Source organism: Diceros bicornis, chromosome 26 (genome assembly GCF_020826845.1).
Source record: "Diceros bicornis minor isolate mBicDic1 chromosome 26, mDicBic1.mat.cur, whole genome shotgun sequence".
NCBI classification, from domain to species: domain Eukaryota; kingdom Metazoa; phylum Chordata; class Mammalia; order Perissodactyla; family Rhinocerotidae; genus Diceros; species Diceros bicornis.
Genome location: NC_080765.1, coordinates 5097527 through 5121350, shown reverse-complemented (window position 1 = coordinate 5121350; position 23824 = coordinate 5097527). Strand labels below are relative to the sequence as shown.

The following is a 23824-nucleotide window of genomic DNA, read 5'->3' as shown; positions in this document are numbered from 1 at the left end:
TAACAGCCCGACCCCCGGCCGCAGCCACAGTCCCCGGGCCAACCCCGGCCGGTCGCCTCGCCTGGCCGCGCCGTCCTCCGGACCCTGGCCAGGGGCCCTGCGCTCGCTCTGCCCCGACCCCGAGCTCGGCAGACCCTGGACAGCGGCCCCCTCCTTCGGGCCGCAGGGCTGGCGCTGCCCTGCCAAGCTTCCCGGGATGAGGGCTCCCGGCGCGGGCGCCGGCTGAGCCCCTGGTGTCTGACCGGCGGGCGAGGCGCGGAGATGGGGGTGCGCAGTGAGTACTCTCAGGCTGGGGAGCTCCCGCCCGCCCCTGGCCCCTGTTTGAGGAGGGATTTACCGCTGGGGCTATTGGCCCCGAGGTGACTGGGTTCAAGGACTCACGACTGGCCAAGGACCCTGGAAGGGCAAGGGGGGTGGGGCAGCCTCCACGTGCCGGCAGGGCTCTTGGAGTCCCCGGGAGAGGCGAAAATCTGACCTGGAGATGGGGACGAGGTTTGGACGAGGTTTGGACGAGGAGAAGAGGGGCTGCCAGGTGGGTGGGGAGGAAGCTGATACCTGGGTCTCGGAGCAACAACCCGGATCTGCCAGAGGGGCAGCCGCTGTCACTCCGGGATTGAAGTTTGGCCGGGAGAAGTGGATGCCGGTCGCTGGGGGTGGGGTGTGCAGGCAGCAGCCGGATTGAATGAAGGCAGGGGAGGCAGAAGCTGAGCGCTGGGAAAGTTGGGAGGACTAGCTGGGGGCAGACGAGCGAGATGTGGGAACCTGTGCCTCCAAACCAACCCTTTTTCTCCGCTCCCCGCCTCACACTCAGCCGAGCTCTCTTTTCTAGAATGTCCTGCCCTGCTGCTTCTGCTGTCCTTGCTGCTGCTTCCTCTGTGCCTCCCAGTCCTGGGCGCCCCCCCACGTCTCATCTGTGACAGCCGAGTCCTGGAGAGGTACATCCTGGAGGCCAGGGAGGCCGAAAATGTCACGGTGAGGTCCCCTCCCCAGGACATTCCACAGAACTCACTCCCGGGGTCCCAGGGTCTCTCCAAGATCTGGACACCTGGACTCCCTCCTGGCCTTGGTTCAGGGGTGGAGGTGGGAAGCCAGAGCCCTCAGTAAAAATGATAAAATTGGTAGCCCCCGAGGCATACCTGGAAGCTAGGTAAGGCGCAAAGCTGGAGGGTCCTCTGGCCTGTGGCCAGCGCTGGGAGCCCTCGGAGGCCCTGACTCCTGGGTTGTGCATTTCAGATGGGCTGTGCCGAAGGCGGCAGCTTTGGTGAGAATATCACCGTTCCAGACACCAAGGTTAACTTCTACACCTGGAAGAGGATGGAGGTGAGTTCATTTTTTCCTTCCTCTTGGGGAGTCTCATTTTGGGAACCTGATAGGGTAGGAGGGAGAATGATAGAGAGAGAGAAGAAATGAAGCAGCAAAGATAAGGGCTGAATGAAATATGTTCATACATTCATTGCTTCATTCATTCATTCACTCGCTCAACAAACCTTATTGCATGCCTTCTGTTTGCACAGCTTGGTGCTTGGGGCGCTGAGAGGGAGGAGGGAAGGGGTGGCTTGGGCCAGCTGACTCTGAGTCTCTGCCCCCTTTAGGTTGAGCAGCAGGCCGTGGAAGTCCGGCAGGGCCTGGCCCTGCTCTCAGAAGCCATCCTGCAGGGCCAGGCCCTGTTGGTCAACTCGTCCCAGCTGTCCGAGACCCTGCGGCTGCATGTGGACAAAGCCATCAGCAGCCTGCGCAGCCTCACCTCCCTGTTTCGGGCACTGGGAGCCCAGGTGTGTAGGACCTTCCCGCTTACTTCTGTTTGCCCTTTCTGTAAAATGGGAGAGGGGCTCTGCCAAGGAACACTGAGGCTCTCCTCATGCCCGCTCCAGTTCTATCCCAAATCCCCTCTCCCTCCGGGGTCCTCAGCACCACAGTAACCTTCTGTTCTCTCCTTGGTAGAAGGAATCCATCTCCCTTCCAGACACAGCCTCTGCTGCTCCACTCCGAACATTCACTGTTGATACTTTGTGCAAACTTTTCCGAATCTACTCCAATTTCCTGCGGGGAAAGCTGAAGCTGTACACAGGGGAGGCCTGCAGGAAAGGGGACAGGTGACCAGGTGCTCCCACCCTGGGCACGTCCACCACCTCGCTCACCACCACTCGCTGTGCCACGCCTTCCACGCCACCACTCCCAATCCCTGTCGACGGGCTATCAGCTCAGTGCCAGCCTGTCCCACGGACACTCCAGGGCCAGCGGTGACATTTCAGGGGCCAGAGGAACTGTCCAGAGCTCAACCTAGATCTAAGGATGTCACAGGGCCAGCCTGAGGCCTCGAAGCAGGAGGAGTTCAGAGGAGAGCAGCTTAAACTGGGGGACAGCACCGTGCTGGGGAGATGCTGATCTCATCTCGGGGCCCAGCAGAACTGTGATGCCAGGACAACCTGGAGAGCAAATACCTCTTTTTGCACCTACCAAGCAGGGACAGGATGGACTGGAGAATTTAGGTGGCAAGCCATGAATTCTCCAGGTCTCATGGGGACTCCCATGATAGCAAGAGCCCACTGGACGATGAGGGTGGTGGGAGCCGTGAAGGTGGGATGGGGGCTGGCTCCCGGCTCTCACAGGGTCCAAGTTTTGTGTCTTTTTCAATCTCATTGGCAAGAACTGAAACCACAACATGGCTGTTGGCTGTTCTGTTTTCCTGACAGCACCCTACTTTCCTGGCTCTGCCCCCATCCTGGCAGCAGGCAGCAGGCCTGGGAAACTGGAGGGGGAGGGTGGAGGGCCCTACGTGCTGCCTCGCATGGCCTGTCTGACCTCTTGACCCCACTGGGCCTGAGGCCACAAGTTCTGCCCACACTGGTCAATAAGGTGGCCCCATTCAAGGCTGTTCTTCAGTAGGCAGCTGCCAACTGGCCCAGGACAAGTCTTTAGTGAGTCGGCTGCCACTGAGGAAGCAGGAGCCAGGAGGAGGGGCCCTTTGGGGGCCGCTGGACCCTTATTATTACCCGTCTCTTCTCTGTGGCCCCTTCGGCTAATGCCACATTCCCAGCATCAGCCTTTGCCACTTCAGTGCACAGACTCCCTCTGGATCCAGCAGACCTCTTTCCGTGTCTGGGGATGGTCACCATTCATGATCTCCCTGAAACTTGCAGAAGGGGCAGAAGACAGCGGGGCAGCAGAAGCCACCTTCCCAGACAGCTGACTCACTGTGCACTCCTCTGGGTCCAGTGCAACTCTGGGTAGCTCACTTCTGTGACCTCATTTTGTTCCTCACACAGCCCTAAGAGAAAGGTATTGAGCTTATTCCCATTAAACAGATGAGAAAGTCAAGTAACTCGCCCAAGGCCAAGACAACAGGAATCCCCAATTCCCCCGGCACTCACCCTGCCCTGTTCCACATAATCGCTACCTGCCCCTGCTCTCTCGGGTGCCGGGACCCAGAACAAACTAACTCACCCTTCACTCCTGATCTCCACTTCTAATTTTACCCTTTACTCAGACAACCGACTTCAAATTCCTTCCCAGAAATAATGCTGCAAAGTACCTGCCCAAGACAGACCTGTGCAGACAGCAAAAGACGTCACAAAACTGTATCAGGACCCTAATCCTGGCCACTATCCTCTATGTGGGAAATCAGTCTTTATGCTTCTATCACAAAACTGAGAGAAGTCAGCCTGGCCCCTGCACATATGCAATAGTGACAGAACGTTTGGCAATCTGCAGCAGGAAAAATTATGGGCAGGTTGAGGGGTCGGAGGGTATTTGCCAAGTATACGGGGGGCAGGCGGGGGGGGGGGGGGGGGGGGGGTGTAGAGGTGAAGCTGTGGTGGGAGGAGTCAGCCAAGGGGTGGACCCAAAGCAGAATTTTCACACTGGCCAAATTGGCTGCTGGGCTACAGTGCCCTCTTCAGGCCGTATTGGGAAATGTTAGTGAAATCTACAAGCAACGGATTCCTTAGGGCTCTGACCGCCTATGTTCGAATAAAAATTTGTATTGTGGTTTCCACATGTGGCAGATGGCTCTTCTCCCACCGCTGTGAATCAGTAAGGGAGGAATCCCTCTTCCTTGCCAGTGAAATTGAAGCTAAGGGACTTCTCCTGAAGCCCAAGGAATCCAGCTAACAAATGACCGCTGGGACCTGAATTCGAGATTTAGGACTCATAACCCCAAAGCCTTGTCCACCTCTTTTTCGGCCTGATTTGCTATCTAGACACCCCCCGGCCCAGTTCCTGGCTCTTTTTTCCCCCAGAACTCAGGGCCACTGATCTTACTCTTTGACTTCTCTTCAGACTTCTTATTGCTTTCAAATAAAAAAGATACCAGAACCTGAACTACATATATGACCTGGGCCAGGTGTGATGGGCGAGTATGTTAAGAACAGTTAAAACATGATTCATTTATTCCACATTTATGGAATGCCTGCTGTGTACCAGCCTTTGCACTAAGTACCACAAAAGATAACAGTCTGTGCCACTGTGCCACTCACTGCCCAGAGTCTTCTGAGAGTGGGCAGTCCCCTGGGGGCAAAAGGCGGGAGCTTGTTAATTTAGACATAGTCAGCTTGGTATGTGGCCGAGCGCTGAGACGTGGGGGTGCTGAAAGGCCTAGAATGGAAAGAACCTGGTGAGGACCAGAGTCCCTGGGAAGAGACAGATACGCAAGGAGGGCATTGCCGGAGGGCATTGACAGAGTGCAGACCAGGAGTGGGAACTTTCTTCTGTACCGTTACTGTTACGGTTAACAACACTCTAAACGTCTGGCACCTACATGATCTGCTGTGATTCCTGCCACAACTCCATGAAGCAGGACAATAAGCATCACCCCATTTGTCAGATGGGAAACTAAGTTCTGCCACGTGAGGACCGAGCCAGCTGTTCTGACTTCCTGGCGGGGCAGGAGCCAGTGCAGCCCACTTCTGAGTCAGCGGGTTAAATAATTGTTTCATGGAGATGCCTTCTGTTTGTAGAGTGCTTTGCAATTTACAAGATGCTTTCCAGAGCATTCTCTCATTTGCTCTCCTAACCCCATGAGGAAGGCAGAGATGGTAGAGGATCCCCATTTTGCAGGGAAGGAAATCGAGGTCCAGAGAGCTCATGGGCCTTGCCCACGTCCTGAGACACTGAGAGGAAGCATCAGGAGCAGGAGCCAGGCGTTCTGACTTCCGGTCCCTCTTCTACCTGAAGCACGGATCATCGGGGAGAGGAGAGAGCAGAGGGAGTGGACAGAGGGGAGGAAATGAGGCATTAGGCCCACCCATCTCTCGCTACCAACTCCTTCCCATTCTGTCCCCTGTCTTGGGCTCCCACTTGCTCCCTAGATAGGCAGAAGGTGCCTCCACCCTCCCTACCACCGAAGTCTTGCGGCACTAGGGGCCAACTCAGCCGCCTCCTGCAGTCCCAGCTCCCATTGAGTGCGGTCTCCCGGGCTTCGGTACTACTGGCCCAAATCCTCTCCCTGAGCTTGGGCATCAGGCTGACCAAGTGCACCTGCCTGATCCCAGCTCACAGGCCATCTAAGATTTTCCTACTCAGTCTAAAGGTCTCACCACAGCAGGCGATTGTTGCTGGAGCAGAGTTAGCTAAATGGGGCCTCTTACACATTGGAATCTAAGCTGAACGTTAATTATATTATTTCCAGCTGGTCAAGGCTAATTCTTCTGAAATTCCATCATAAAACTGTGACATTATGAAAGGTTATTGGCAACAGACAAACAGCAGTACGGTTTCCCAACCTATGTGAGTCATGCCCACATGTCTATAAACTCCCTTCTTGATTTTTAAAAATGGATTACTAAAAAAATATGTGACCCACGCAATTTCTGATTTTTAAAACACCTTGGCTTTGCTAGTCTCCCCATCTTACAGACGAGGAAACTGAGGCCCAGGGAGGGAGAGCAAAGTGCCCAAGGACACACAGTGAAGCCAAGACTGGCTCCAGTTCTCTGGAGTGATTCCCAGGTTTTTCCACACCCCAGGGTCTCTCCTATTCCTGCAGCTGCCAGTCTTGTCAAGTGACAAGTGCTCTGGAGCCTTGCCCATTCTTAACTCCCCAAAATGCAGAGCCCAGTGGTTCCCTCCCACCACCATCCCTTCCCGTCCTGCCTTGAGCACCAACCCCCACCTCCAGACAGGTTGGAAGCTGTGGCTGTCCAGCTCCGTGGCGCCAAAGGGAGGTCAGCAAAAGCAGCCCGCAAAGGCCTTATTGCCCAACCATGAGGGGTCAGTTGGCTTCCGCTGCTCCTTCCTGGGTTAACCATTTCCTGCCTCTGTCCTTCTATTGATCGCTCTTCTAACCTGGTGTGGAGGAAGGGTAGACCAGGGCTGGGGACCGGCATCCTTTATATCCCCAGGTTTGGTGTGAACGGGCAGAGGATCGCTCTCTCCCAGGATCTGACCCCCGCATGGGCCCTAATGGCGCTCATCTGGGCAGAAAGAGTCCCCAGGACTGCGAAGGGGTTTGGGACTTCCCTCTAGAAGCCTAGTGCACAGCTGTGCCAGCCCCTTCCTTACAGCTCATGAGAATGGTGGGCCCAGTATCGCTGTCACTTGTCAGGGGCAAAGGCCTGGTACCTTGGGCATAGATTTGATAGTAGGGAGTAGGGGGCTGCTGAGGTGAAGGGAATGCAACTGAAGGTTTCTAGGAACACCTGGGTGTGGTGGGATGCAGGAAATCTGGGCTCATAATAGCTCAGCTCACTGCTGGGCCAGCCCTCCAGCCTAGATCCAGCTGTGCATGTGCAATGAGATTCAACAGGGTTTTTTAAAGTGGTAAAACCACCCTTTTAGCTGCAATCTTATGTAGAATTGCCATTTATGAAACTGATAAAAGCAGAGCCGCTCCGGCTGTGGTGGGGCTGAGCCTGCCTCCATGTGGATACCCCCAACAGCCCCCGAGGGACACTTTGCAGAACTGCAGGACTCGGCAGGACACAGCGTGGGGACCATCAGCACTGAGCTCTTACGCTGCGCAGTTGACTTCATTTCTCCAGAGCTCAGTTTCCATATGTGGAAAATGAGGACAATAATCTTCCCACGAAGAGGACATGAAATTCAGTTAGGTTAGCCTGCAAGAACTGCTATCTCCGGCTCCTGGAAAGCTCTCGATCCACTCATGTCCCCACTCCTGCTGCCTTGACATTACCATCCATCAGCACCACCACTGCTCACTGTCTACAACCTCCGCTCCCGTCTCCCTAGCTCTGACAGCCTCTCTTTGACCCATATCTACTGAGGGCTGCTGGAGCAGCTTTTTGAAAATGCAAATGAGATCGTCACCCCCATGGCTTAAAAACTTTTGGCAGCTCCTCAAATCTGTGGCACTCCACATCCTCCAAGACAGGGCAGGGCCCTGTCTCCTCCCAGTGTTATATCTACTTACCCCTCCCCGCCCCCAGCCATTCTCCAAGTGTCATGCTCCCTCTAAGCCTGGAACATTCCCTCTTCGTGGAAAGTGCTTTCCCAACTTCTTTGCCTAGTTATCATCTCTTTGTAGTTCAGAAATCCGCTCAGGTGTCACCTCTTGCAAAAAGCCTTCCCTAACCAGCTCCCTTCCCTTCCTGTCACAGTCACCCAGGTCAGGGACTCCTTCCACATACTGCCTCTGAAAGACTCACCTACCAGCCACTGTCTGTCTGCCCACCAGAGGAACGCAGGTTGGACTGAGGTCTTGATGCAACTCGAGTGTGCTCAAAGGTGGGGAGGCGTGGGGCGGGGCGGAGAGCGCTGGCCGGTGTCAGCACCAGAAGGCAGGGATGAGCTGGCTGTGGGCAGGACTGGCATGGAGCTCGCCTGACTGGGGTATCACTGTGGCCTTCTTGCCATCGGACCTTCTCCATTTGCCTCCTACTTCACAGATAACACAAAGCTGCCCTTCTCACCCCCTCCCTTCACAGAGCTGGCTCGTCCCTCCTGTTGTCAGTGTTCTAGATTCTTCTGGCCCACCTTCTCAGGAGCCCCTTTCTCAACTCTTTCTGTGGTACCCTTCCCATGAGTATTTACACAGGCTCAAACTTCTCTTGTCTTGAAAAGAACCTACTTTGCCCCCAATTTCTGCACCTACTCTCTAGCTCTCCTCTCGGCCAAAAAGCTCTAAAATGTCCTTCCACTGAGATCCTGTTCTTCAATTTCTACTCCCTCCTCAAACCCTTCAGTCTGGCTTCTTCCCAACCAGGCCCCTCAAGTGGCTTTTACTAGGGTCTCAAAATGAACCAAATCTGTTACACAGGAAGGACTGGAAGCATGCCTGCTGTGTGCAGAAATATGTAGAACACGTGGAAATCCCGGCTGCCCCTTCCCAGAGGGAACCACTGCGCACAACTTGCTGGGGGTCCTTCTAGTTCCATCCCCACGCCTCAACCTAAACATATATACATGAACATATACCTTCGTTTGAGGATTTTACATAAATGGGATCATACTATAATTGTTGTTCTATGATTTATCTCTTTCACTTAATAATACAACCAGGGCTTCCTTTCACTATCAGAACACACATTTCCACCACCATTCCTTTTTTCTGTAAGTCAAGAATAAACTTTAGTACACAGTATTATACTATTAAGTAATATTTTTTAAATTATTTTTTAACTGTGGTAAAGTACACATAACAAAATTTACCTTCTTATCCATTTTTAAGTGTACACTTCAGTGGCATTAAGTGCAGCCCTCACCACCATCCATCTCCAGAACTTTTTATCTTCCCAAACTGAAACCCTGCCCCCATTAAACACTAACTCCTCATTCCCCCCTCCCTCAGCTTCCAGCAACCATCATTCTACTTTCCGTCTCTATGAATGACGACTCTAGGTACCCCACGTAAGCGGAATCATACAATATTTGTCCTTCTGTATTAGGCTTATTTCACTTAGCATAATGTCCTCAATATCGTAGCATGTATCAGAATTTCCTTCCTTTTAAAGGCTGAATAATGTTTCATTGTACATATAGACCACATTTTGTTTATCCGTTCATCTGTCTATGGACCCTTGGGTTGCTGTCTCCTTTTGGCTACTGTGAATAACGACACTATAAACATGGGTGTACAAGTATCTGTTCAAATTCCTGCTTTCAATTCTTTTGGGCATATACCCAGAAGAGGAATTGCTGGACCACACGGTAATTCTATTTTTAATTCTTTGAGAAGCACCATTCTTTTTAATATCTGCATAATATTCCTTCATATGAATAATCTTCCTTAAATATGATCTGACAACTGCATATCTACTGGTAAACATTTAGGTAATCTCAATTTTTTTCCTATTGCAAACAACACTGCAATAAACTTCTTTAAGGTAACTACATCTTTGTGCAAATATGCATGTATTTCTGTGGGAAGATTCCTAGAAAGGTAATGTTGGGTCAAAGACATGCACATTTGAAAGTTTAATAGTCATTGTCAAGTTACCTTCCAAGAAGTTTTCACCAACATACAGCCTTAGCACCCATGTGTTTGAGCGTGTCTACCCGCGTCCTGGCCAACACTCAAGGCTTTCAGTCTTTTAAACAGTTGTCAGGATGACAGTTGTCATTTTGACTAGCATTTCCCTCACCACTAGTGAAGCAGAACATCTTTTCCAACGTCTCCTGGCTGGTTGTATGTCTGCCTCTGTGACTTGTGTTTTTCAACTCTTCGCCAACAAGCATGTCCTGTTCTCACTGTCGTTGACCTTCCTCTGCCACTGTTGCCAGCTATAGAATTTTAGGTTTGAAATGATTTTCTGTTGGAATTCTGCAGACAATGTTCCAATGCCACTTAGAATCCATGGTTGCTGTTGGAAAGTTTGATGCCCTGCTGATGTCTGATCTTTAGTATGTGACCTGCTTTTTTCTGTCTGAAAGTGTTTAGGATCTTCTCTTCACCCCCGAGATTCTGAAATTTCATGACACGCCTTTCATGGGTCTCTTTGCACACACCGTACAAGACTCCTTTTAATCAAGAGACTCATATTTCCATTCTGGGAAATCTTCTTGTGTTTTTTCTCAAATAATTTCTTTTACTTTGTTCTTTCATTTTTGAACACTTTTTGTTAGATGTTAGACTTCCTGGATTGATCCTTTAGTCTCTCTCTCTTTCTCTCCTTCGCTCTCTCTCTCATTTTATTTCTCTTAATTTCAGTCTATAACGCTTCCATTGGATTTTAAATTTCAGCCCTGGTAGTTTTCATTTCCCAGAGCGTTCTTGTGTTCTCTGATTGTCTAGTTTTCATGGTCTCCCCAGAAGGATGCCAAGCGAGGAGGGTCAGGGGTGTGTAGTACCTGGGCCCCTCACTATGCTTTCCCCCTCTCCCCTGAGAGCCACCTTGAGTTCCCGTATGGCTCCTCCAGTCTGGACTCTGGTGCTGCTGGTGGGGGCTGCCTGGGGCCAGGGCCACATGCCTGAGCCTGTCCGGTAAGCTGGGCTCAGGGCACGATTAGGGGTGGCTCTGAGGAAGAGCGAGGGACAAAGCTGGAGAGGGCAAGCAGGCGAGCGATGAAGGGCACAGCCCTGGGGGGGAAGGCGGGAGCCCGACAGCATGGGAAGAGGATGAAAAACAGGAATGGGGGGAGCCCCACAGCCCTAGAACTGGAAACTGAGGGGTGCGAGAGCTCAGCCGGAGGGGGACAGAGAGGAAATATGAGCAAAGAGGGAGGAGGTGCAGAGCTGGGGAGACAGGTCTGAGGATGGCAGGGGAGGAGAGAGAGGTCAGAACCTCAGAAAATGGACAAAACCCAGGGCAGACCCAGAGGACAAGAGAGACTTCAAGAAGGAGGCAGCAAGAAATGATGGATGGCTTGGTGTCCTGGAGCTTGTTTGGGGGGATTTGAACAAGTAGAACTTGAACAACAAAACAAAGGGCTGTTTTATGTGCTCCGCGCCTCCTAGGGAGGGGCAGCTGGCTTCTCTGTGGCATTCGTAAGGTGAGGAGGGTGAGCCCTGTGTTATTCATCTGCATGCTCAGCTGCATGTAGTTGGGACAATACCACCCCCACTACCCACCTGACAACACGGGACCCACATAGACTTGATGGGAAAACCTGGGCTGTAGCACAAGAAGACCTGAACCCAAAGGAAGGAGACTCCCCAGGTGTAAACCGGGTCCTCCTAACGTGAGTCTCAACCACACACGACATTTAGGGCACAGAGGGGTGGAGGGAACCGATGGGGATGTGAGGAGCTTTTTAGGAGATAGATGGGAACTTAAGGTGAGGAGGCTGTGGGTGACTTTTTTGAAAACCTTAAAGAAGACAAATAAACATACATTCACTGCATACACATTGATACCATATGGATACAAAAAAAAAAGGAAAAATTCTCCATAAATGACCACTCAGAAAGCTCACAATCATTGAGGCTTGTAATTCTTGACAGAGACAAGTATTACAGTTTTTCTTTCTCCGAATCAACCCCAAGGAAAGAGAAGCCTCCAGATGGGAAGCCAGTCCCTCGCAGCTCTATGGACAACTGTGAGTTTGATACCAGGACTGCTGAGACCTTCTGTCCTTTCTGGGGGCAGGGGACACCTCAAGTGCCCTTGGGGTTGGGCGATGACATAACATGTAATAAATGTGTGAAGGGCAGCCCTGAGATGATTGAGAGGGGAGGGGACTGTGGAGGAACAGAGCACAAGGCCTGCCCGAAAGATTCACGTTCAAATGAAGAATGTGTGCTGCCCAGACACAGCCTCTCTGCCCAGGCGAATCCAGCCCCTGGGAACTCAGTTTGCAACCCCTGACGTCGTCATTCTGCACCCCTCCCCCCACCCTAAATTTCTCCTAAGAGATGACTTATTTCTTGGATTCTCTTCCCCAAATCTCTGCTCTGGACCCCACATCTCAGCGGACGCCTTCTCTAAGCTTAGCAATCCTGCTACCGGCTCCCCCATTTGGCTCTGCAGCGGCCCTCCCACTCTCCCGGCCTCACAACAGCCCTTTCTTCCCAGCCATTCTCACCCACTGTGATTTCGAGGATGACTCCAAACCCCTCTGTGACTGGACCCAAGTGTCCACAGATGACGGGGACTGGGCTCGAGCCAGCGGGCTCTCCGCCAGCGGCAGCACCAGCCCCCCCGGGGGGTACCCTGACGGTGGTGAGGAAGCCGAAGGTTTAGGGAGGCAGCTGGGAGGTGGGCACAGGCAGAGCTGGGTGCAGGGAGCAGGGAGGCAGCTGGAAGTGGATGGCTGGGTTCTGGGAAAGGGGTGGGAAGGGCAGCCCTCGGGGGTGACATGGCCTCACTGATCCGGACTCTGCCTCCCCCAGAGGGCTACTACCTGCACATGGACTCCAACACCTTTCCCCGGGGCGGGGCGGCCGGCTTGCGCAGCCCCCCGATATGGGAGCAAGGCCCCCTCTGCGTGCACTTTGCCTACCACATGTTCGGGCTGTCGCGGGGCGCCCAGCTCAAGCTGCTGCTGCTCATGGGCACCAAGGGCAGGCGCCCCAAACTGCTCTGGAAACACATGAACACCCAGAGCCCCTCCTGGGTGCCCACCACTGTCACGGTGCCTGCGAGGCTTGCCCTGCCCAGCCGGGTGAGGCCGAGGGCGGTGCCTGGGGCGGGGAGGAGGGGGAGGAGGGCCGGGAGGCGGGGGGGGGGGGGGGGGGGGGCGAGGGGGCGGGGGGGGGGGACACAAGGAGGGCCATGGGGGTTGGGCCATCTGAATTCAGGCTGGAAATTGGGAGCCCAAGGCAAAGCGGCTCACCGTGGGGGTGGTCCCTCCTCCCTCCCGCAGCTGATATTTGAAGGAGTGAGGGGCAGCACGACTTACCTGGACATTGCTCTGGACGCCGTCTCTATCCGTCGGGGCTCCTGCAATCGGAGTGAGCCCCTGTCCATTCTCCTCTTTCTCCCGGCCCTGCACATCTGCCCAGGATGGCAGGAGCAGCTCAGGGACTGTGACCTGATTTCTCCCAGAGTTTTGGTGCTCCTTGCTTCCCTCTACCTCCACAGCCTTGGACTCCAGAAGCAGCCACACCTAAAGAGAGGTTCTCCTTTAACACAGAGCTGTGGTGATACCCCTCCTAGAGTGACCAACCACTCCGGCCTGCCCTGGGCTGTCCCATTCTTAGCACTGAAGGTCCTACATCTTGGGAAACCCTCAGTTCCAGGCAAACCTGGATGCTTGGTCATCCTGTTTCCCTAGATCCACCCAGAATTACCCCTCTAAGCTGAAGTTAGAGACTCAAGGGGTGCAAATTCAAGCGAAGGAAAATTCCAGAAGCTGGGTGCAAGGAACTAACACTTACTGAGTAGAGGCACTGTAGTAGATGCTTCCCGCACATGATCTCATTCACAACAGGCGCCTACTCTTATTCCTGGTTTATAGATGAGGAAACTGAGGCTTGGGCAGGTTATGTAATCTGTGTCAGGAACACAGCCGCTAGGGAGCAGGACCAAATCTGATTCCAAAACCCTCAGAATGCTGACACCAGACTGAGCTTTTCTGACCTGCCTCCTCTTAGAAAGAGCTAAATTCTCCCTCCTTTCTTTCCCCTCAGTCTGTATGATGCAAATGTGTAGCTTTGACACTCCAAATGATCTCTGCGGCTGGAGCTGGATCCCGACGGCCTCTGGGGCCAAGTGGGTCCAGAAGAAGGGGTCGTCGGGGGTGCTGAACGTGGGGCCTGAGGATGACTTCTCTAGCCCTGGCAGTAAGTAATGGCCACGCTCCCGTCCTCTGACTTTCTGGGCTTCTAGTGACCTCTGCGGGAGTTTACGATGTTTGTCTTACAACCCTACAGTAACTCCCTTGGACGGTCTGGGGGGAACCCCAGCCACCTCCAACCTCCATCAGCTCAAGCTCCCCGGCAGAAAGCAAACCCCATGCACGCAGCCAGCTTCCCCCACTGCTACTCCACAACCCTACCTGGCCGACCCAACACAGACTGCTCCTCACCTCCTTCCCCTGACATCATTCATTCATTCATCTAATGAGTATTTATTGAGCACCAGTGATGTGCCAGGTACCATCCCAGGCACTTAAGATACATCAGCTTACAAAACAGACAAGCAGTGGGGGCGGGGGTGGGGGGCGAGGGGCAGACAGTTCCTGAAACAATTGAGAAGTAAATTATATAGTTATAAAGTGAGCAGCGCTATGGGAAAAATAAGTTGAAAAAAGCAAGGGCATTGGGAATGCAGGGTGAGGGTGGGCTGGAGTTTTAAAATAAGGTGGTCAGGGTAGGTCTCATTTGGGTCACATTTGAGCCCAAACTTGAAGGAGGTGAGGGAGTGAGGCATGAAAATATCAAGGGGAAGAACATTCTAAGCAGAGGGGCCAGGCCTGCAAAGGCCCTGAGGTAGCAGTGGGCTGGGGGGAGGGGGAGATGTTGAGGTACAGCAAGGAGCCATGTGCCTGGGATGGAGAGGATGAGATCAGACCGCCACTGGGACGGGCAGATTACATGGAGCCTTGAAGGCCATTCTCAGGACTGCGGCTTTTATTCTACGGAATGAGGAGCCTTTGCAGGACCTGGAGCAGAGGAGTCACTTATCTGACCTATGTTTAAAAGGATCACCTGTTTTTTGTGTTGAGAATCCGCTGATGGGAATGGGCAATGGCAGATACCAGGAGGCCATTTAGGAGGCTTCTGCAATAATTCAGGCGGTATTCCTTCTTCCTCTTCTGTTCCATCCATGTCCATCCCTAGCTTCTTTTCCACCACTTCCCTGTGCTCTTGGCTGGGCTTTTCTTCTTCTTTCTAGTGTTGGCCCCTTCCTTCCTTCCCTCCTTCCATTCCTCCTCTCTTCCTTCCTTCCTCCCTGCTCTCCAGCTCCTTCTCTCTCCCCCACAGCAGCCATCTCCTCTCTCAATCTTCACACAACACACATTTCCAGCCCTCACTGAGAACATGTCATGCCAAGCTTCGCAGGTCAAACAGAGGATCGCGCTCCCTAACTTCCTTCTGAGTTTCTACCTCTTCTCTCTCCCTTTGCCTCTCTCCATTCTCCAGCCTTTCCCTTCCTTCCACCTTTTCATTTTTATTTTCTTTTTTCTTCTTCTCCATCTTTCCCTCCCCTCACTACACAGCCCTTTCTGTCCCCTCAGCTCCATGCTCTCCTTCCTCTGAGCTTTCCCACTGCCTGAGGCTTGCCTTCTAGAAAGACCTTGAGAAACCCCCACCCTCCTTCGTTGTAGGCCCCTGGAGAGCAGGGCAGGGCTGCCCATCTTTGCATCCCCATCTCTGCATCCCCAACGCCCCCCCCAGCCTTTAGCACGCATCCCAGGCCCAGCAGGTTCAGTACATGTTGATTGTTTTTTTTTAAAAAAATGTTTCTCTGTCTTCCGCTTTCCATCTTGCTCGCTTCCTTGTATTTTTCGCCTTTCCCTTCTTTCTCTGCCGCTGCTTCTCCATTTCGCAGGCGTCCCAGCACCACCGCTCCTTGCGTTGTCTTTCCCCATTTACCACTTCCTTTCCTTCCCTTGCCCTCCTCCTTCCCTGTTGTTTCCTCTCTTTTCTCTTCCCTCCCACTCCCGCCCATTCCTTTAGCCCTCGTTTCTCCCTCACCGAAGCCCACCTTCCCCGTCCGCCCCACGGAAGCGTGCTCACCAGGCGGACCCGCTGGGAGTCGGGCACGTGCACGCACGCGCGCGCGCGCTGACGGCGGCCCCCTTACTTTCCCCCCCTGGCTACCAGTTGCGTCATGGAGCGAGGTCCAGGCTGATTGGCTACCTGAGCTGGTGGCGGAGGTCGGGTGGGGATATGCCGGCTCCTCACTATCAGACTGGCTCTCTCACCGGCTTATGTGAATCGGCTATGTCCAGTAGATCAAGAAAAGGAAAAGGGTATGACTCTGGGGGATCTAAAAAGTCAGAACCCGAAGGACAAGGTTCTGGCTGCTTCTGAGAGGATGCCGCGCTTCATAGGGCGGCACCCATATCCTTACCCAGCCCTGCCAAGCACTTCTGGAAGAATCGAAGGCCTCGGCCAGTCGTGAGACCGGTGTAGGCCCAACTCAGCGCCGGGTGAATCTAGAAGCTGTTGGGGCTCCCCAGGGCCAGGCCCCCTCCCCTCGCAGGGCTCTCTTCCAGTACTGTACTCACCTAATTGCAGCCACCCCTCCTTACTGACCTTTTCCTTCGCAGGTGGCTTCTACATGCTCCTGGACCCCAAGGATGCCAAACCGAGGCAGAAATGTGCCCTCCTGAGCCCCCTGAGCCGGTCCTCTGGCTGTCTGAGTCTGTCCTTCCAATACACCCTCCATGGCCGGTCTCCTGGCGCAGCCCTCAACGTCTATGCTTCCATCTTGGGTGAGAGTGGAGAAGTTACACATTTACACTGACCTGAGGCTCATCTCCCAGGCTTGGGTTGACAGGGAAATATGGGGCATCCCTCAGAGACTAGGGAAATCTGGCATATGAACAACGTTATGCCACAGAGGGGAATCGGGAAGCCGGGAGGGCGCTGGGTTCTTGAAAAATAGGCAAAAGTGCCAGGAGAGTGAGAGAGAGGGAAGTGCTTGCGTTGGGGGGAGGGGAATCCACTCCAAGTATTCCCTTTGCTGCTCATCCTTCTGTGTATAGGTTTGAAGTACTTTTGCAGGCCCCTTAATTTCACTTCTCTGTCGGATTCTTTCCATTGCAGGCAGCATCCGGAAACACACTCTCTTCTCAGGACACCCCAGACCCAACTGGCAGCCTGTTTCTGTCAATTACACAGGCCAGGGACAGGTTCAGGTACAGAGGAACAAGAGGTCAGGTTTCCTTGCACGTGGTAGGCACCCCTGATATTGCAATGGACTGAGGGTCTGGGTGAGGGAGCAGCATGCCTGGGTCCCAGAATAGAGTAAAATCAGACGAGAGTTGGGCATCTGGGCTCTTTTCTCACTCCCAGCCCCTCTCCCTCTCTCTTCAGTTTACCGTGGTGGGCGTGTTTGGCAAGATCCCAGAGCCAGCTGTGGCAGTGGACGCAATCAGCATTGCTCCCTGTGGGGGTGAGAGCAAGGCCCTGGGAGGCTCAGATCCCTCAAGATCTGGGGTGGGATGGGGAAGGAATAGAGAGCATGGCCAGAATTTCTCAAATCTCCCATTTTGATCCTATAGAGAGCTTTCCTCAGTGTGACTTTGAAGATGATGCCCATCCCTTCTGTGACTGGACCCAGGCGTCAGGAGATGGTGGACACTGGACCCGGGGAAGTAAAAATGTGCCCCTTCAGAGTACAGGCCCCTTCGGAGTTTCCGTTAACACCGGTGAGGAGATTGAGGACCCCTCAAGCCAATGAGTCACTGAATCTGCTCCCAGCTAGGGGGCTGGCTGGTGTGATTGATGGAAGAAGATGTTGTAGGGGATGACGACCAGCCAGCAGGTGTTAATTGGGAAGGTGCCATGGGTCTAGAGCTGTGGGGATGATAGAGGTAGGGTGAGTTGAGGATTCTCAGGGCTGTGGGGTCACTGAAACCACAGAAGGCATCTCACTTCAGTGAGCCCAAGGCTTCAAAATCCACTATCTCATTTTCAATCAAGCCATTGACTTGTGCAGCTGACAAAGGAATCTGGGTTGCTGGTTTGTTTTTCCCTTTCTTTCTGATCCTGCCTTCTTCAGTTAGAAATCCAAATGAGCAGGAAAAAAACCCGCTGCAATGTGGGGGATTTGGGTGTTTGCATCAGACCCCCATTTGGAAAGCAAGGTGTTGCTAAAGAAAGCAGTGCTAGACTTGTCCTAGGGGGGTTTCTCATCTTGCTCCTTCCCTTCTTTTGCCCAGAAGGTCACTATATCTACCTCGAGGCTGGCAAATTCTCCCAGGCAGGCCAGTCTTCCAGACTGATGAGCCGGCCCTTCTGCGTCCCGGGTGCGATCTGTGTGGAGTTCAGCTACCACATGTATGGCCTCGGAGAGGGCGCTAAGCTCAAGCTGCTGCTGGGGAGTCCTGCAGGGAGTTCCCCCACTTCTCTCTGGCACCGCTTGGGGTCTCAGGGCCTTGACTGGCTGAACACCTCCATCACCGTCCCTTCAGGACATCAACAGCCCATGCAGGTGAGAAGCAGAGAGGGCGGGCCCTGTAAGTGTCTACATGGGGCATGGTGAGGGGGACATGATGCCTGGGATCTGGGAACTCAACCATGAGAAGATGAGACGCTGGAAAGGGAGCAGAGTGGATGCGAACTTGGTGTTCCCAAGAAGGATATCTAGCTCCTGAAAAGGGGCGAGGCAGAGTTAGACTGTCGAGGCTAGAACAAAGTGACATTTTGGCAGAGGACAGACTCTATGCCTGGCGGAGTCGCTGAGTTGCCAGGGATTCACCTTCATTTCTCTCTTCCGTCTGCTCCCTCATTACCTTCAGCTGATACTTGAGGCCATCAGGGGGACCAACACTGCCTTCATCATCGCTGTGGGTTTTATCTTGATCAATCATGGGACCTGTCGAGGTAAGACAAAACCCAAGGCCCCAGAAAGGGGGCCATGCTCTGGGATGACCAGCTCTTGGGCTTCTCCACATGGCCTGCTTAAAAAGCAAGTCCTCTCTGTGCCTGAGTTCCCTCACAGCTTTTTTTTCTATAGTCTTCCCACCTCTACCTTCCCAGCCCCATCAGGATGCTTGCTTGAGTGAATGTGACTTTGATGCCGTGAATATCTGTGGCTGGATCCAGAAGCTCTTACCTAGTGAACAGTGATCCTGATAGGAGGACCGATATCCTGTTCACTTTGTGTTTGCTCTACTCAGCACAATATCTGACGTAGGTTAGGAGCAGTGTTTGTTAAGTGAGTGAAGGTTGGGATCGGGAGTAGAAGGAGAGATGTGAATAAGTAACCCCTTTGAGCCCACCCACTTTAATTAGATGTGAGTAAAGAGAGTGGTGGTATGATTTTGACTAAACTCCAGGGATTTGTTTTCTTTGCAGGACCTGCGCCAACAGTGCTTCCTTCCAAATCTCCAGTTCCCCTGACTGGCCCTTCTGAAACCCCTGTCTTCACAGGAAAACCTTTGGCCACCACAGAAAAACCCACTGTCCCCACTGAAAAACCCACAGTCTCCACAGAAAAACCCACTGTCCCTACAGAAAATCCCACCATCCCCACTGAAAAACCCACTGTTCCCACTGAAGAGACCACCATCCCCACAGAAAAACCCACTGTCCGCACTGAAAAGCCCACCGTCCACACTGAAAGGACTACCGTCCCCACAGAAAAGGCCATGATGCACACACAAAAAACTACCATCCTCACTGAAAAGCCCACCGTCCCCACTGAAAAACCCACCGTCCCCACTGAAAGGACCACCATCCCCACAGAAAAGCCCACTGTCCCCACTGAAAAACCCACCATCCCCACAGAAAAGCCCATTGTCTACACTGAAAGGACCACTGTCCCTACAGAAAAGCCCACCATCCCCACAGAAAAGCCCACCGTCCCCACTGAAAGGACCACCGTCCCCACAGAAAAGTCCACTGTCCTCACTGAAAAACCCACCATCCCCACAGAAAAGCCCATTGTCTACACTGAAAGGACCACTGTCCCTACAGAAAAGCCCACCATCCCCACAGAAAAGCCCACCATCCCCACTGAAAAACCCACCATCCCCACAGAAAAGCCCACCGTCCCCACTGAAAAACCCACCATCCCCACAGAGAAGCCCACCGTCCCCACTGAAAAACCCACCATCCCCACAGAAAAGCCCACTGTCCCCACTGAAAGGACCACCATCCCCACAGAAAAGTCCACTGTCCTCACTGAAAAACCCACCATCCCCACAAAAAAGCCCATTGTCTACACTGAAAGGACCACTGTCCCTACAGAAAAGCCCACCATCCCCACAGAAAAGCCCACCGTCCCCACTGAAAAACCCACCATCCCCACAGAAAAGCCCACCATCGCCACTGAAAAACCCACCATCCCCACAGAAAAGCCCACCGTCCCCACTGAAATACCCACCATCCCCACAGAAAAGCCCACCATCGCCACTGAAAAACCCACCATCCCCACAGAAAAGCCCACCGTCCCAACTGAAAAACCCACCATCTCCACAGAAAAGCCCACCATCGCCACTGAAAAACCCACCATCCCCACAGAAAAGCCCACCATCGCCACTGAAAAACCCACCATCCCCACAGAAAAGCCCACCGTCCCCACTGAAAAACCCACCATCCCCACAGAAAAGCCCACCATCGCCACTGAAAAACCCACCATCCCCACAGAAAAGCCCACCGTCCCCACTGAAAAGCTCACTGTCCCCACAGAAAGGACCACCATTTCCACTGAAAGGACCACTATTCCCACAGAAAAACCCACGGTCCCCACAAAAAAAACTACCATCCCCACTGAAAAGCCCACCATCCCCACTGAAAAACCCACCATCCCCACAGAAAAGCCCACCGTCCCCACTGAAAAACCCACCATCCCCACAGAAAAGCCCACCGTCCCCACTGAAAAACCCACCATCCCCACAGAAAAGCCCACCATCCCCACTGAAAAACCCACCATCTCCACAGAAAAGCCCACTGTCCCCACAGAAAGGACCACCATTCCCACTGAAAGGAGCACTATTCCCACAGAAAAACCCACGGTCCCCACGAACAAAACTACCATCCCTGCAGAAAAGCCCACTGTCCGCACTGAAAAACCCACCATCCTCACTGAAAGGACCACTGTTCCCACAGAAAAACCCACAATCCCCACAGAAAAGCCCACTGTCCCCACTGAAAAACCCACCATCCCCACTAAAAAGCCCACCATTCTCACTGAAAGGACCACTGTTCCCACAGAAAAACCCACCATCCCCACAGAAAAGCCCGCTGTCCCCACCGAAAAGCCCACAGCTCCTACGACACCCCAGCCCAGCCCAACACTTGTACCCACTAGGCCAGCAGTCTCGGTGATGCCTCCTAGTGCTCCAAGTACCTCCATGACCACTGTGTCCCTGGCCACCACTGCAGCCCCTAGACCTACTCCAGGTACGTGATGGAACACTGGACAAAGAGCTGAAAGTAGGAGACAGTGACTAGGAGAGAGAATTAGGGAAAGGGATGCTTCTAGTAGAAAACTGCAGTCTTAGAGGAGAGGTGAACAGACATGGTGACTGTAGAAGAAACAATGAGAACTGACGACCCTGAGCGAGAGGGTCAGCAGGGCATGGGTGGAGTGGGGCTTGTTGGGAACCAAGCACTAAGCTTACTTCTTGTTATATTTTTATTGAGATATAATTCATATATCATAAAATTCATCCTTTCAAAGTGTACAATTCAGTGATTTCAGTATATTCACAAGATTGTGCAAACATCCTCACTCTCTAATTCCAGAACATGTTCATCACCCCAAAAAGAAAGCCCGTACCCATTACAGTCACTTCTCATTCCCTCTCACCCCCTAATCCCCAGCAACCACTAATCTACTTTCTGTCTCTATGGATTTGCCTGTTCTGGACATTCATACAAATGGTAGCATATGACACATGGTCTCTTGTGACGGGCTTCTTTCGTTTAGCATAATGTGTTCAAGGTCCATCCATGTTGTACTTTGTATCAGGACTTCATTCCTTTTTATGGCTGAATGATATAGGCCTACTTCTTAGACAAGAACTTGAGTGTGGGGCAGAGGAGAGACAGGAAGTCTCTATGAGAAAAGCTGTAGAGTGGAGGCTTGACGGAGGCTGTTTTCACCTTAGCGAGCTGCCCCCCAACTGCCCACTACGAGCCCTGTGCCTGCCCTGCATCCTGTGAGAGCCCCAAGCCCACCTGCGAGCTCGTGTGCCAGCCCGGCTGTGTCTGCAACCCCGGTTTTCTGTTTAATGACTCCCGCTGCGTCGATGCCTCCTCCTGTAACTGCGTCTACAACAACAATTACTATAAGGTGAGACCACGGGGATGCCCAGACACCCTGAGGCAGATTGCAAGCAGAACACCTGAGTTCTGGCTCCATCTGCTCCCCAGGGGAGAGGACTTTGGATCCATGGAACATTCCCAAGGGGTCAGGTCACAAGCAGTGGTTCCACAATGGTGGAGTCATTCATTCACATGTGGTTTTTGGTCATCATCTTGTTCATACAATAAATATTTGTTAAGCACCCGTTTTGGCCCGGCATGATGCTAGGGTATGCAGAAGGTTCTGTCATCCCATGGCCCTGTGCTAAGTGCTCCTATCAATCTTGATATTTTTGTACTTCTCTGTCCCGTCCTGGCAGCTTTGATGCATTAGACACTAGACCAGTCAAGTGGAGCAGGGCCTTCCTCTCCATCCTGAGGAAAGTCGGGGGTCCCTATTTATACAGAGAGCCCTGGACACCGGGTAGAGCTTCAGGCATGTTCAGGGCAGAATACAGCATTCCAGAATCTTCTTCCAAAGGAACTTGCAAATCCTGATAGGATAGGTCAAAAGAGAGGAGTTACTGTTCCTAACTCCCCTAATTGATGGACTCCTGAGGAGATTGGACCATAGCAGAGGCTCTGAAGAGGCGCAGGCTCTGGGCTAGTGCTGTCCAAATACGCCACTTTATGTTTCCTAATAGCCACATTAAAAAAAAGTAAAAGGATGGGCCAGCCCTGGTGGCCTAGTGCTTAAGTTCAGTGCGCTCTGCTTCAGTGGCCCAGGTTCAGTTCCTGGGCGTGGACCTACACCACTCGTCTGTTAGTGGACATGCTGTGGTGGCAGCTCACATACCAAAATAGGAGGATTGCCAACAGATGTTAGCTCAGTGCGAATCTTCTTCAGCAAAAAAAATAATAATAATAATAATTCTCATTTCAACATGTAATCAATAGTTATTAATGAGCTATTTACATTCCTTTTTTTTTTATGTTAAGTCTTCAAAACTCAGTGTGTATCTTACACTTACAGTATCTCAATTTGGACTGGCCACATTTTGAGGGCTCAGTGGCCACATGTGGCTGGTGGCCACCGTATGGGACAGAACTGCCGTGGAGTCAGGCCAATCTGAGCTTGGATCCCGGCTCCAGCACTGGTTCACTGGGCGCCCTTCGGCAGGCTTCTTTACCTCTTCGCGTCTGTCTCCGTGTCTCTAAAATGTGCACCATAAGATTTCCTACCTCCTAAGATTGCTGTGAAGATGAAATTAGATCCTGACACAGGCCAATTACTTAATAAATATTAATTATTATTATTATTGTTAGAAATTTATGATAAATATCATATGCGACCTATTAATTAAAAGTGCATTGGGCCGGCCCCGTGGCTTAGCGGTTAAGTGCGCGCACTCCGCTACTGGCGGCCCGGGTTCAGATCCCGGGTGCGCACCGACGCACCGCTTCTCCGGCCATGCTGAGGCCGCGTCCCACATACAGCAACTAGAAGGATGTGCAGCTATGACATACAACTATCTACTGGGGTTTTGGGGAAAAAAAAGGAGGAGGATTGGCAATAGATGTTAGCTCAGAGCTGGTCTTCCTCAGCAAAAAGAGGAGGACTAGCATGGATGTTAGCTCAGGGCTGATCTTCCTCACCAAAAAAAAAAAAAAAGTGCATGAAGCTATTCATTAGTGTCCAGTGCCTCTTCTCAGCTCCAGGTTTCCTTCCCAGTGTCATCAGAGTTCCCACTTGTCTCTTCAGGGGTCACTTCCTCCCCAACCCCCTTTAACCAGCCTCCTGGGTGTCCCTGTGTCAATGTTAGGATTGGCTTCAGCTGCAGCCTGGGTAGAAAGATCTGTCACAGCCATGAGCATCTAACATCTCTTCCCTCTGCCCTGGGAGACATGTATTACCTTATTATATACTCATCTATCATTCGGCAAATGTTTGTTGAGTGCTTTCAGCCCTCCTGGCATTGGGGTCACCAGGAATAGGGCATGGTCCTTGCTCTCCTAATGCCGTTAGGTTCTGGGGGACACATTGGGTCTTGGTTCACTCTTTCATTCAGCAAGTATTTATTGAATAAGAGCTCTCTGCCAGGCTCACGTGTTGGGGCTAAGATA

The 23824-nt window shown here is 52.5% G+C and overlaps 2 protein-coding genes across 2 annotated transcripts in view; both read left to right on the top strand.

Moving 5' to 3' along the window:
• The first annotated feature begins 261 nt into the window (after window positions 1-261).
• On the top strand, window positions 262-2162 carry EPO (erythropoietin). The gene is made up of 5 exons (XM_058569110.1): window positions 262-274; window positions 830-972; window positions 1234-1320; window positions 1593-1772; window positions 1942-2162. Exons 1-5 carry the CDS (start codon window positions 262-264, stop codon window positions 2095-2097), a joined length of 579 nt encoding a protein of 192 aa, XP_058425093.1. The 3' UTR covers window positions 2098-2162.
• An 8094-nt stretch (window positions 2163-10256) lies between these two features.
• Window positions 10257-23824, top strand: part of ZAN (zonadhesin) — a 35351-nt gene continuing 21783 nt past the window's right edge. Inside the window, exons 1-16 of the mRNA XM_058569109.1 lie at window positions 10257-10375; window positions 11378-11430; window positions 11907-12053; window positions 12224-12495; window positions 12697-12784; window positions 13463-13615; window positions 16051-16215; window positions 16550-16641; window positions 16820-16898; window positions 17008-17154; window positions 17668-17939; window positions 18247-18331; window positions 18806-18996; window positions 19432-19619; window positions 20544-20854; window positions 21565-21749. Of these exons, the coding sequence (XP_058425092.1) occupies window positions 10257-10375; window positions 11378-11430; window positions 11907-12053; window positions 12224-12495; window positions 12697-12784; window positions 13463-13615; window positions 16051-16215; window positions 16550-16641; window positions 16820-16898; window positions 17008-17154; window positions 17668-17939; window positions 18247-18331; window positions 18806-18996; window positions 19432-19619; window positions 20544-20854; window positions 21565-21749 (2547 nt within the window). The remainder of the gene's footprint in view (window positions 10376-11377; window positions 11431-11906; window positions 12054-12223; window positions 12496-12696; window positions 12785-13462; window positions 13616-16050; window positions 16216-16549; window positions 16642-16819; window positions 16899-17007; window positions 17155-17667; window positions 17940-18246; window positions 18332-18805; window positions 18997-19431; window positions 19620-20543; window positions 20855-21564; window positions 21750-23824) is intronic.